Below are 13,313 nucleotides of genomic sequence, written 5' to 3' on the forward strand. Positions count from 1 at the left end.
CCTTTACCTGTATGTTATAAATAAAAGAGTTGGGTGACTCCACATTGTAAGAGGCCAGAGCTCGTATGGCTGTACCCGTCATGCCCCCTCTCTTAAAAAGAGTATTGGCTATTATATGTGTATTGAGTAGATAAGTTTTTTGGGTAACAGAAAAACCACCAACATCCTCCTCTGGCAGTTAACCCTTTTCTCTTCCAAGTGGGGATGTGGCAGAGAGAACCCCTACAGGATGATATGCACCAAGAACTATGGCTCAGTTAAAAATGAAGAAGGTTCAAATACAATATGGTGAAAATGGTGAAGTCATTTTTATTTCAGTACTTTGACAAAATATCCCATAAAATTCAAAACTTCTACCATTATACAAAAATAGGTCTCTACAAGTGATATCTTCTGTCTTCATCACCAGTAGCAAATATATTAGGCAGAAACATGTAATTTCAGTCACGTTTAAGAAAAGTGCAGGGCACTGCAAGCTACACATTCAGTAGTATCATATTGGCTAAAGTTTAATCTTTTCACCCATTTGATAAATACACAAGGTTTATAATTTAATCAATTAAATTAGCATTCCACAAATATACATGTAATTGTGATAAGTGTGCATGAATACATACACAATGCTTATATATACAAATTCCAGTTTATTTTCATGTGCAAGGGATCTGTATACAATCATAAGCTGTATTTATATTGGTCCCATAGAGTATTCACATTACAAAAGCACAAAAGAATAATTGATTTACAAAAGGGAATTTGTTTAAAATCACTTCAACTTTTGATGTTTCATAGGATTATCGTCTCATGCCACTATAAAATGGAGTAGTTGGACCTGTATGAGAAAAACAAGACATTTTGCATGATTTTAAATATGACTGCTATCTATACCAGCTAATTTATGCAGAACAAAGAGATTCCTCTTAATCTCCATTAGAACAAATGCCCTTTTGTCCTTAAAGGTCTTATTCATAGTTCAACTGGCTTTTATAGAGATTTTGACTATATTTAAAGGTCACTGGGCTGGGGTTGTAGCTCAGTGGTAGAACGCTTGACGAGCATGTGTGACACACTGGGTTCAATTCTCAGCACCTCATATAAATAAAAACAAGGTCCACTGACAGCTAAGAAAATATTAAAAAGAAAATAAAAGTCACCAAGAGTGGTTCTATAGCCAGGAAGCAAGACTTCTACTAAGCTGCTCTATAAAGTACTCTAAAGGTTGAAGTTCTATGCCTTGTACATCCTGAAAAATATTTTGGTCCTAAAATTCTGGGTCTTGTGAAATTCTGGATGCTCAAAACAAAACAAACCTTTAACCAATAAACAAACCTCAACTATGATAATAAGAGTTTCATAGTACTACAAGTTGCTTATGTTAAACACATGACTTCTTGAGTGAAGAGAAAACTACTAAACTCAAAATAATCTCATATTAGTCCAGTTTGTGGGAGTAGCAGGAAAAAAAAGAATCATTAGGGGCTGGGGATGTAGCTCAGTTGGTAGAGTGCTTGCTTGGCAAGCATAAGGCCCTGGGTTCAATCCCCAGCACCGCCCCCCCCCCCCACACACAAAATCATTAATAAAAGTTAAAAAAAAACCTATAAAAGTGGACTGAATATAATCACTTAATGATTCAAACTATTTGGATCAGAAGTAAACTGAAGGGAGATAGGGAAAAGGGGTTTTTTCATAATGAACAGAGAATCTACTTCTGTTATAAAGTATGGTATTTGGGTGTATTTTTTCCATAATCTACCAGTGCTGGGGACTCGAACCCTGGCCTCCAGCATGGGAGGCAGGCACTCTACGTGATAGGCTATATCGCCAGCACTGGGTGTATTTTTGAGGAAAATGAAGTATCATTCTTATAAAGTCTAAAGTCTTTTAAATGGGATTTTTTTTGATCACTCATAAAAGCACCATGTAGTAGGGATAATGGTTGCATTAAGTGCTTAATCCTCCTCCCCATCTCATATCTGCCTGTCTCATCACTTTCTACCATGTATTACTTAGGCACGTGTTCTCCAGTAGACTGTAGTCTCAGAGCACCTTGCACATTAGTCCTCATCATGTATTTTGTATGAGCAACGTACTGAATGCAGGTTGTAGGGAATTATTTTGGGGTGAGTAGGATCTGAGGTGGTAAATCATGTCTTAAATTCTCTAAAGTCAATCACTCTGCTGGTTACACAGTTTAAGCTTTAGCTAACTTGGTAAGTGCACTAGGTTTTATTACTCTCAACAATAAGGGTTAAGGTGTTTCAAAATGAGGGGAGCTGTGAGTCTAGCACCATGGCACTACCAATAAGTGGTTAAACTTAAAGCACCTGAATACACAGTTCCGAGTCTTCTTTGTAGTGCTTCCAATCTGGTAATATAATCTGTCAGGGCTCTGTCAGGATCATAACTTTGGAGGTGAGAATATACTACAGAACCACGATTTAAATCGGCTGGAATGCCTAGGGACCTAAAGATCAAAAGCAGTATGTACATGAGCCAAATTACCCAGAAACAATGCGACCAAATTACCCACCTGCCTCTTCCCCCATCCACCAAAGGTAAGCCACTTACACACTATCTAATCTATACCCACCATGCTTCTAAGTGTGGGATGAGAAATAAATAGGTCTTCAATAAATTCAAAGAAGCTAAGTCTTCATGAGAATGCCAAGTATAAAACCTGTCAGTTTCTCAGTAAATGTTGGGTATGTAAAAAGGCATGTGTCATGTACTGTAACATTTTCTTTAATGGCCAGTGACATCGATTTTAGTCCATACTTTCTCCAGTGTCTAACCATGGCATATATTAAGTAACATTTGATCAACTCTTTCCTTTAACCTTAGAAACCATTTACAAATTTAAAAACTAGCTTTGATTCTGGGCCATAGGTTACACAGATAGAAACTAAAGATGTTTAGCTATTGCAATGCAAAGAAATCCAAGTCCTATCAGGGTCCATCTTTCTCTGTTAAATATTACTACATTTACTCCAGGCATGGTTTACCAAATTCTTACCTATTTTGAAAAGGTAAAGGAGACCTGGGATAATCCAGATCTGGTCTGGAGCGGTATACTGTGTGTCTTGGTTCTCCACATAGTTCTGGTCCACCAGAAGGATAAAATGGGTCATTCTTTTCAGCACCTTAATGTAACCCAAGATGTATCATTGTAAAGAAAAGAAAACAAAACCAAAAACAAAAAAACAAGCCCTTTAAAGTTTCTATAAAACATGTAAGGGTTCAAAAGACTAGTGTACTATACCATCCTATGTCTTACTTACAATCATTTTCAATTATTCTTGCTAAAGGAGAGAAGAGTACAAATAAAACTTCAGCTTTCAATGTTCTACTTATGTTTGAATGTATTTCTGATATATGAATTATGCTTCAAAGAAAAACTACTGAATTAGAGTGTTTTATTTTTAGAAGAGCTCATCTTAGTTATAATTAGATGTGAAGTGTTTCTGAATGTGTGTCATTTGGGGAAAAGAAGATATGGATAAAAATATTAGACTAATGTAACCAAATCTGTTAACACTCCACTTTCCTGACTTACTGCAAAAAGAATTGCAATCAAGATTTGCTAATTTTTAGTATGACACAGAACTCATGATAAAATTTTCAGCTTTTTCAGTGCAAGCATTTATATTTCAAAATACTTTCATGGAAATTTCCCTTTTCTCTGCTGCTCAGTTGCTGGTAAATTATCTACAGGTAAGTTCTCTGTACTCTGTGCTCTCCAGCTTTTGACCTCATCCTTATGTCCAAAGTGTTCAAGCCTTAATTTTTTTTCTACTTCATTCTAGGTGCAGAAAGAAGGAATTTTAACTGTTACCATTTTTATACAACGTAGTAGTAAACTCAAATAAGATTTGAGTATTGTTGGATTGTGAAAACTTCAAACCATGACTTCTATATGACTAATAGCAATCCCGTCTCGAACCAGAGCCTTAAGTGCAATTGTAAGGAGAACGGGCTTGGTGACTTGACAGTCAGTTTGGTTCTGGCTACACTACTGACCCCATTGGTCAGTAACCTGGGGCAAATACCATGTGTTTTCCATTGCTCAATTTTTCATCTGTAAAGGGAGAATAATAGTAATTGTGGCTATATAGAATTGGGAGAATACATTAAAAAAGCAGGGTCAATTCTCCATAAAAATTAGTAATTGTTACTCTCTTTAAAACAATGAGGTCCCTAGTCTTGTTAGTTATAAGGGCTTTATCTTTGGGAAACTGGCTCCAGAATTTGTTATTTGGAAGATATAACACTTTTAGTAATTTTGGAGGGTTGTAAATGTAAAAAATGTTATTTTGACTTTACCTGGAGTTAGTTCAAAGTCATCCCTGTTAATATTGGTGGAACCAGAATCAGTAACTTGATGCCACCGTCGAATCAAAATTTTCATTCTAAAAAAGATTCCAAGAAAAAAATATCACAGTACATCTATAAAGATCATAAATATACACCTACAAAAATCATTTAAATATGAATAAGGATCAGATTTTCAATATAATCACAATTTCCTAAACCAAAACTATGCAAATACCCCTGGTTGATGGCAAAATCAACTGGCACAGAAGAACAGGGCTGTAAGCTCCCCTTGCCCCATTTCCAAGGGGAAGCAGAGGTCTCTGGTATTGCCAGCATCAGGTTTTAGCTTTAGGGACTAATGGGACATGAGGAGATGAGGGGAAAAAGTAGATAAGAAAAAAAGAGCCAAGCCAAGAAAGGGTAAAAAGTAATGAAAAGAGCGAAAAAAAAAGAGCGGAAAAAAAAAAAAAAAAAAAAAGAATAGAGGATGAAAGGCAGGTGAGAGGAATAGGACAAAAGGACCTTTAAGGGGGAACTGGGAAGGCTGGAGGATGGGTGAGGCCTTGTGACCAGGAACAAAAAATAATGCTGGCTTAAATTGAATTGGGGGTGTTAGTGTCACCAAATAGCTGCACAGAGTTGCTGCATGGCCCATTCTGGCTCACAGAGCTTTTAGGAATGCCAGTTTTGATTTCTTAATTCCAATGTGTTTCAAGACTTGATTTTAGGAGAGTCAAAATACAATGAACATTAAAGAGTCTCCCCAAATTCCTCCAATTGAAATTACTAGCTAAGTCCTGTAACCTCCCATTGAGTGTCTCCTAAGTTCTGGGCATATGGCCCTTCCCCAACAGAAAGACAGCTGTCTTTGGATTTTAGGCAGGAATGATGTCTTTTTCATCCATGTAGCTCCAGTACTCACCCATGGTTTGCCAGACACAAGGTGATGATGGAAATGAGAAGTGAGAAAGGCAGAACTGAAGTGTGAGACTACAATGAGGAGAAAAGGCAGGCAGGGACAAAGGCAAACAGTAAGGTCACATCTGAGCTCTTTTAGAGAGCCAGCATGGGTGCGATCTGAGAGACCAGACTGACTGTCCTTACTGGGTTTATAACTCTCCCTGTCTCATTTTTCTCATTTGTGAACTGAAATTTGGAACTAGATAAACTCAGTTTCCAGTTAAACAAACAAACAGAACTCCTATTTTTCAGGGAAAATAGAAAAAGAGCAAAATTCCTTGAAGAAGTATCAGATGTGACGTGACAAACAGAAGTTTAAGAAACAAAATTCCTTTGGGACTCTGCTGAGTTTTAGAGAAATAAAAAGGAGGGGAAGATTAGGTGTCTCATCTACTAGCTAGATCAGAGGACAGCTGTGATCTAGGACTACAAGGTAGTTTTGACCACCTACAGAATGAATGCCAAAATTTTTAGCTTGTAACTACTAGGAAAAGAGTGACAAAAGCACCAGCAGAATCCAGTGCCCCTAAAGACCAACTGTGGACCTGAATGCAGAGTTAGACCACGGCTCTCCAGAGTTGGGCGCCAAAATAGGTTATTTTAGTAGTAAAGAGGACAGATGTATGCCAGCCAGAGGGGTGATTTTTCAAAACATTTTTTTCCTTTTTATGATCTCTTATGTCTAAGTAAGTATAAGCTAGTTCATGGGTCTATTCAAATTAAAAAAAAAAAAAAGACAACTGGAGTGGATGTGCCAGCTTGAGTCAGCAGCTGCATGTATCTGAGAAGGCCCTTTCCAAAGGGTTGATTTACACAGTACAGAATAAAGAATCCCTGCTAAAAGGATGTAAACCCAGAGAGAAAGTTATGGGATGGCAAAGAAATACTACAAACACTTTTTTTTTTTTCCTCCCCATGTTACTGGGGATTAAATCCAGACCTGCTCTACCATTAAGCTATATCCCCAGTCCTTTTAATTTTGATGCAGGGTCTCAGTAGGTTGCTGAGACTGGCCTCAAACTTCCAATGATCCTGTCTCAGCCTTCTGAATAGCTAGGATTATAGGACAAATATCCCTTTAGAGGGTCTATGAATGAAATCCATTTTCTTTAAGAACTTTACCGTGAAATTGCAATAGATACTCTGACAACTGAACGAAATCTGAGGTAGCCCTTCGGGCGGTTGATCAACTCCTGGTTGGTGAATGCTGGCAGACCCCCCATCTGGGCAAGCAGCGCTATGGTGGCTTCTTCACATTTCTGGAAGCCACCCAACATCAGCAGCAGGTATTTCTTCTGATAAATGAGAGCTTTTCGAAAACTTTCTGCCTTCAAGTATTTGCAATACATTCTCTACATTCAAAGAAGGGAAGAACATAAAGTCATTATTAAGAAATCATTCAAATTGTTCTCTAGGGGAACATTATTACCTAGTTTAAAAAAAAAAGCAGTAGCAGAATGGCAGGTACTATTTTTAGCTTCATCAGCAAAGCTGAAGGTTAATGGAACTTTAACCATTATACTTTGCTACCTTTTAGTCAATGGTGTGTAAATACTAATCTTTAGTTATGCTTTTAGTTTGAGTTTTAGCCCCTGTTCATGATATTATTGTAAATACTTTTGTCATCCTATTATCATTTGAGTTTCCTTATGAATAGAGCTATATTTTTCATCTGAGAATTTTAAAAGTTGCATAGAGCTATTTTATTGTTATGGTCACTCATCTATTTAGTTTTTTAAATAAGCTAATTTTTCTGTCACTGTATGAGTCATAAATTTATGTTGACTCTATAATCAGAATAAATATTCCCAATACTTCTTTTTCTTTTTGTTTTGGATTTTACATTAAGTGATCATGGTAGTTCAACTACAATATTCATCCCTAGACATTAGAAAGGCCACTCAGAGTGCTTTGCATCTTAGGACAAGATGTTCTTACATTGACAGTAGTAGTATGTTTGTGAGGAGTTGAAAAGAAAACAGTTACTATTTGTCTAGAAAGTGTGGGAGGGAAGACAACCAGCTCTGGATGTTGACACTGTGACAGTTAATAGAGCTTAATCTGGTCCCAGTCCTGGGCATGCCTCTTCACAAACCTCCTGTGACCTGCTAGAGACCTTGCAATCACAAAAGACTAAACAGGCACAAAGAGACAGCCTGAGTGCTACTACATTTCTTTAGTCTGTTCAAGTAAGGGCAAAGAGATGAAATAAAAGCAAAAACAGAGGACCCTCTTTAGAAGGAAGGTGTCACCTACCTTTAAATAGGCAACCTCAGAGTCAGGGCTCAGATTCTGTAAAGTGTCGTTTCTTAGTTCAGCTTTTAATTTATATATTTCAGCTTCTGCTCTTTCTAAGGCTTTCTGCAGAATTGACTTTTCTCTGTTCCATGTGTCTTTTTCAGAAGCAATAATGGCTTCAATATTGGCACCAACACAGAACGAAAACCTAGAAGACTGCAGAGACAAAGCTACTTATGTAATTTCTCCCCCCTTTTGGTGGCCCAGAGGCACTCTACCACTCATCTATATCCCTATTATATTTTGTTTTGATTCAGGGTCTAAGTTGCTGAGGTTGGCCTCAAACTTGCAATCCTCCTCCCTTCAGTCTGAATTACTGGCAGTTAGGTGTGTGCCACTGTGCCCAACTCCTTACATAAAGAACACAGCTCTGAAGAAAAATCTGAATTAAAGATAGTAAAGGAAATCCCCATCATGGATACCTAGTCTTAGTTTTCCGTCCTCAAAGTCAATCTCAGTTGACGTTAAAGAATATTTATCTACTAACTCCAAGTATATGGTTTTTTTTTTTTTTTGCCAAGTAGATTATCTTTACCCCTAAAAAGTCCTTGGTGAAAGCCTAGCCACAGAAGTTTACCAGATCTAACAGAACTTTAACTAAAAATGTTGAGAGACTTAAGAGATGGACATGTGGGTCCAAATGTGGAGGCCATACTAGAGAAGTGGAGATAAAAGAAAAAAATTAGCCAGTATGAAGAAGTACGTGGTTTCCTATGGAAGCCATACAGAGGTGTTATAATCCATTTCACAGTACACTTGTCTTACTGTTCTTCCTATCTTTATATTGAGTCATTATAGAAATTAGCAATCTATTTTGTAGGATTTTTTTAAATGGAAAAATTTAAATTCCAAGTGGTTTATCAAACTAAAATACAAAATTTCAAAGCATCTTCCATGTGAGTCATAAACATAGTAACGGGTAAATAATAAAGAGAATAGTGAGGATTCATATTTGAACATTTCTCTTCATGTGTCTGCTGACAGTCGATACATGTATCTGTCTTTGGAGATTCACAGACACAGACTGGATTATGATTTCAGGTCAGTTTTCTCATGTACATGGCTGGATGTAGAGATTCTGTATATATAACCCAGAGTCTGGTATAGAGAAGGTTCCCCCCACAAAATAATAGCTATTACTATTACTGTCATCATATAAAGTTTTCCACAGACAATCCTACACATCAGATACCTGACGCTTTTACATTCAGGGTTCAGAACCCAAATTGGATAGCAGAAACTGTAACTTGGCACTACTTTTGAAAATGACATACATAATCTCCACCAGTTGCTGTGTGCTGACAGCGCCTCATTTGCTCTTCTAACTTCATAATCACGTATCTCAAACCATTCTTTTCTTCAGTCAGTTGGCTGATATATCCTGTCAGCTCAGTATTTTGTCTGAGTAATTGTTCAGTCAGTGCACCAGCAAAAGAACCTGGAGATACTAAGCGAGGCTGGAAAAATAAAATGGTAATAAGGTCATGCAAGCACAAATGTACATGAAAGTGTGACTAGGCACTGAGAATAAAAGAGTTCATGGACTGTTGTTTGATTAAATCAAAGAAATTTAGCAAGCAAGAAAAAAAATCTAGGGAAGAACTTAGTAGAAGGAAAGGCACATATAAAACCTCAAAGGCTTATGCAAGAGTATGCTGCTTTTAGGGAGCTGTAAGTTGCTTGGTAAGGCTAGAGGGGCTGCTTCATTTATGAACAATAGATGTAAATGAGCAAGAGTCTTCATGAGTCATGAAAGACTTTAGGCAGGAGCTTGCCATGAACAAAACTGATGTGTTAGGAAAATTCTTTTGGTAGCAGTGTGTAAAGTAAACTAGGGTAGACAAAATATCCTAGTCTCAGGTAAATCCCTCAGGTGAAAAATACTGAAAGCCTGAGTCAAGAGTCAAAAAGCAAAGGGCTCATGGGATAAGATATTTAGGAGGCAGAAGGCATAAGACTTAGTGACTGCTTAGATGTGTAGGTCAAGGGTGAAGGAAAACAGTATATGGTGACTTTTGGCTTTATAAACTGGGTGATATCATGACCAGGAAGGGGGTGTGGGGCATGAAGGAGAATGGGAAGATGATGTTCAGTTTGGAATGTGCCTGGGAATTTCCTAAGAGGTCACTATGGGCTATATTTCCTAAAGAAAAGATGTAAATTGATTAAATGGACCTGTGGTTCAGGTCAAAGCCTATTATGGAGCTGCTGTCTACTAGATAATCTCCATGAGGGCAAGATTTCCGTCAAATTTGTTCATTCTATCCCTAGGAACTAGTAAAGTACATGGCACACAGTAGGTGCTCAATAGAAAATATGTAATCAATCAGTAAGTCTAGTGTGTGCTTGGGCTATGAGAATCAAGAGACCTTCTATAGATAAAAACATGAAAAATGACGGAAGAGGAACCCATGAAAGTAACTGATAAAGAAGTAGATGAAAGAGTACTGACATAAAAGGCAAGGAAAGAGAAGGGTTTAAGAAGGTAGAAGAGGCTGAAAATGTAAAATTCTACAAAGTCAAGGAAAGAAAGTGAGGAGATTTACCAGAATAGTCACTCGTGAAGACATTGGTGGGATTCTGCAGGTGATTTTATGGATTGGTGAGGGTATACCCCAGACTGCTCTTTCAAGAAGCTTGGTCTCTTAATAAGAGGCCGATGTAACTAGGCAAACATATTTAAAATTTAATAAAAGATCAAACTGCAATGCTTATAGGATATACTGTCAGTTTCAAATGATTCATCATTTCTATTAAATCTTTGCTCTCTACATTTTACGAAGAGTTTTAATTAAAAGTCTTACCTCTTCACTTAGGCGGCCAGGTAATTTCCGTAGTTGTAAAATAATTCTATCAATAGTGTCCTCAATCCAAATGAAAGCTTCATCATCTGCTGTTTCAAACTGTAGTCTTTAAGGAAAGGACAGTCAAAACATACCTCAGGGATGTTTACTAACACAAACATCAAGATTAGGGGATACTTGGCTTCACTATCACTTGTTCCTTATGCTAAGTGTTCTCTTTTCCTGGGTTAAGTGTTAGATATTTTCAGGTGTATGAGTTATTTATTTTTAAAGAATAACATTTCGTAACGTAAACATGCATGATCTTTAAAACTTTAATTCCCCACTCTTGGCTACCTACTCGTAAGGGACAGAGTCTATCTAGCTTGTCTAAATGCCATTTCTGAAGATTAGGCAGAAGAGTCTAACCTGTTAGAGGTTTTCTGGGCTAGATGCCGCAGTTTAAAGGTCACACATTGAAGTTTTTGTCCGATCATTTGTAATTCATGGTTATAACCAGTTTCTCCTCCATTCATTTCAATGAATTGAGGGTAGTTTGATTCTTTTCTCTCCCCTTCTATTTTCTGTTGAAGAACCCAATTTCTAGTTCGATCGTTGGTTAAACTCCAAATGCTTGGCTGGCAATTCTGGACAGAAAAACAAAATAATAATTATAAACATACAGTGTTTCATATTCTTTCTTAAAAGGTAGCACAATTATTGTTTGTATTCTGAATAAAGTTCTATAGAATTTTGAATGATTTGCACTTAAATATTTAAATACTTTAATCAATAGCTAAAGTTTTTGCTCAAAGGGCTGTGGAGCTCCTTAAAATATATTTAAAAAGAAACAAAGTGCCAATTTACCTCGTTAAGGTTTTGATAGAGAATTCGCCTACTTTCTCGATTTTCTTCTCGTGATAGTTCTTGTTTCTGGAATTCCTGCAAGATTCCCTGCAGACGTCTTCTTTCAAGGTCTAATTTATACACTTGCTGCCTCTTCTCCTCCAGCTGCTGCTGAAGGTCTTCTATTTTGGAATGTAGCTCATGCATTTTTTTCTGCCCCTCAGTGTTGGCATTTTGTTCTCTTTCCATCATTTTCCTGTGAACCTGCCTGTCTTTTTCTATTTGCTGTCTTATTTGCAAAGAATCCAGTTTATATTTTTCAGTTTCGTTCAACAATTCTACTATACGATTATGTTTTTTAGCCAGCTGTTTTTGTAGCTCTATAAGTAGGTGGTTAGAGGGTAAGGCTGACCAAGGCTGCTCACTATCACCCTTGATTTGGAGCTGTAAACGCAATTCTCGTTCTCTATCTAGAGTACTACTCATTTCTTGAATTCGAACTTTCTCAGAGTCAAGAAGTACTTGAAGCTCTAAGTTTCGGCACTGTTCTTCCGATAACTGGGCATCATACAGCATTTTTTGTGATTCTATTTTCTGCTGTGATTCATTTAATAGTTGTTTCTGCTGTTCCAAAAGCAGGTTTAGTTGAATATTCCTCTGTTTTTGATCCTCAAGTGAAAATTTCAAGTCCTTATGAGAGAAAAATCAAATTTAATAACATTATTAAAAATACTTTGTAAGTACATGACTATGCCTTTATTAATATTAAATTGATAAAATTTGGTAATAGAAGATAAAACTTTTATTTGGTTTATTAAATTTTCAGTGATTAGAGAAGAATTATTTGGATAGCCAACTGATTTTCAACATGGTATATAAACAAAAGGTAGGCAAATTAGCCAGCACTATAGAAAATACTTAAATACTACATACAGAAGAACTTAAAAACAAATACCCAGAGTTCCTGATTAGATGAAGCTCACTAGAAGAGCATTTAAGCAAATGAGAATTAAGATCCAATTAAATATATGAAATAAATCAAAATAGCAGGAAACTGATCTCTCCATAACAACTCTGAATGCTCCCAACTCATTCTATGAAGTCAATATCACCCTGATACCAAAACCAAATAAGGGCACATCAAGGAATGAAAACTACAGACCAATATCCTGATGAACACAGATGCAAAAATCCTTAATAAAATATTAGCAATCCAAATTCAGAAATACATGAAGAAGATTATACACCATAACTAAGTTGGTTTTATCTTGGGGATGCAAGGTTGGCTTACTAAATGTAAATCAATAAGTGTAATTCATCACATAAACAGAATTAAGGACAAAAGCCACATGATCATTTCAATAGATGCAGAAAAAAATTCAGTACCCATTCATATAAAAATACTGAAGAAACTAGGGATTAGAAGGAATTTACCTCAGTCTCGTAAAGGCTATACGTGACAAACCCAAAGCCAACATCATAATGAATGGGGAAACCTGAAAGCATTTCCTTTAAAGTGAGGAGTAAGACAACAATGTTTACTCTTACCACTCCAATTCAATTTGGTGCTTAAAATTGTAGCCAGAGCAATTGGGCAAGAGAAGAAAATTAAAGGAATACAAAAAGAAAAAAAAAAAGTCAAATTATTTCTGATGACAAGATCCTATACTTAAAAGATCCAAATACTCCACCAGAAGACTTCTAGAACTGACAAATTCAGCAAAGTAGCAGGAAACAAAATTAACATACAAAAATCAATAGCTTTCCTATGCATCAGTAACGAATCTGTTGAGAAATAAACCAGGAAAACAATTCCATTCACAATAACCTTGAAAACAAACAACAACAAAAAACCTGGGAATAAATCTAACCAAGAAGGTGAAAGAATTAGACAACGAAAATTATAGAACACTGGGGAAAAAAAGCTGAAGACCTTAGAAAATGGAAAGACCTTCCATGTTTTTGGTTAGGCTGAATTAATATGACCATATTACCAAAAGCAATCTATAGATTCAATATGATCCTCATCAAAATATTAATGACATTCTTAACAGAATAAGACAAAATGGCCTAAAGTTCAAATGGAAGAATAAAAGATCAGAATAGCTAAAG

At 36.5% G+C, this 13,313-nt stretch overlaps 1 protein-coding gene across 1 annotated transcript in view; it reads right to left on the reverse strand.

The window, feature by feature from the left end:
- Nucleotides 1-284: 284 nt before the first annotated feature.
- Nucleotides 285-13,313, reverse strand: part of AKAP9 (A-kinase anchoring protein 9) — a 119,726-nt gene continuing 106,697 nt past the window's right edge. The window contains 10 exon segments of the mRNA XM_079152064.1: nucleotides 285-832; nucleotides 2,328-2,467; nucleotides 3,017-3,143; nucleotides 4,324-4,409; nucleotides 6,397-6,626; nucleotides 7,531-7,728; nucleotides 8,847-9,029; nucleotides 10,377-10,482; nucleotides 10,785-11,002; nucleotides 11,223-11,891. Coding sequence (XP_079008190.1) covers nucleotides 795-832; nucleotides 2,328-2,467; nucleotides 3,017-3,143; nucleotides 4,324-4,409; nucleotides 6,397-6,626; nucleotides 7,531-7,728; nucleotides 8,847-9,029; nucleotides 10,377-10,482; nucleotides 10,785-11,002; nucleotides 11,223-11,891 — 1,995 coding nt within the window. The 3' untranslated portion in view covers nucleotides 285-794.

This window comes from Sciurus vulgaris (genome assembly GCF_902686455.1).
Source record: "Sciurus vulgaris genome assembly, chromosome: 8".
In the NCBI taxonomy this organism is placed as follows: domain Eukaryota; kingdom Metazoa; phylum Chordata; class Mammalia; order Rodentia; family Sciuridae; genus Sciurus; species Sciurus vulgaris.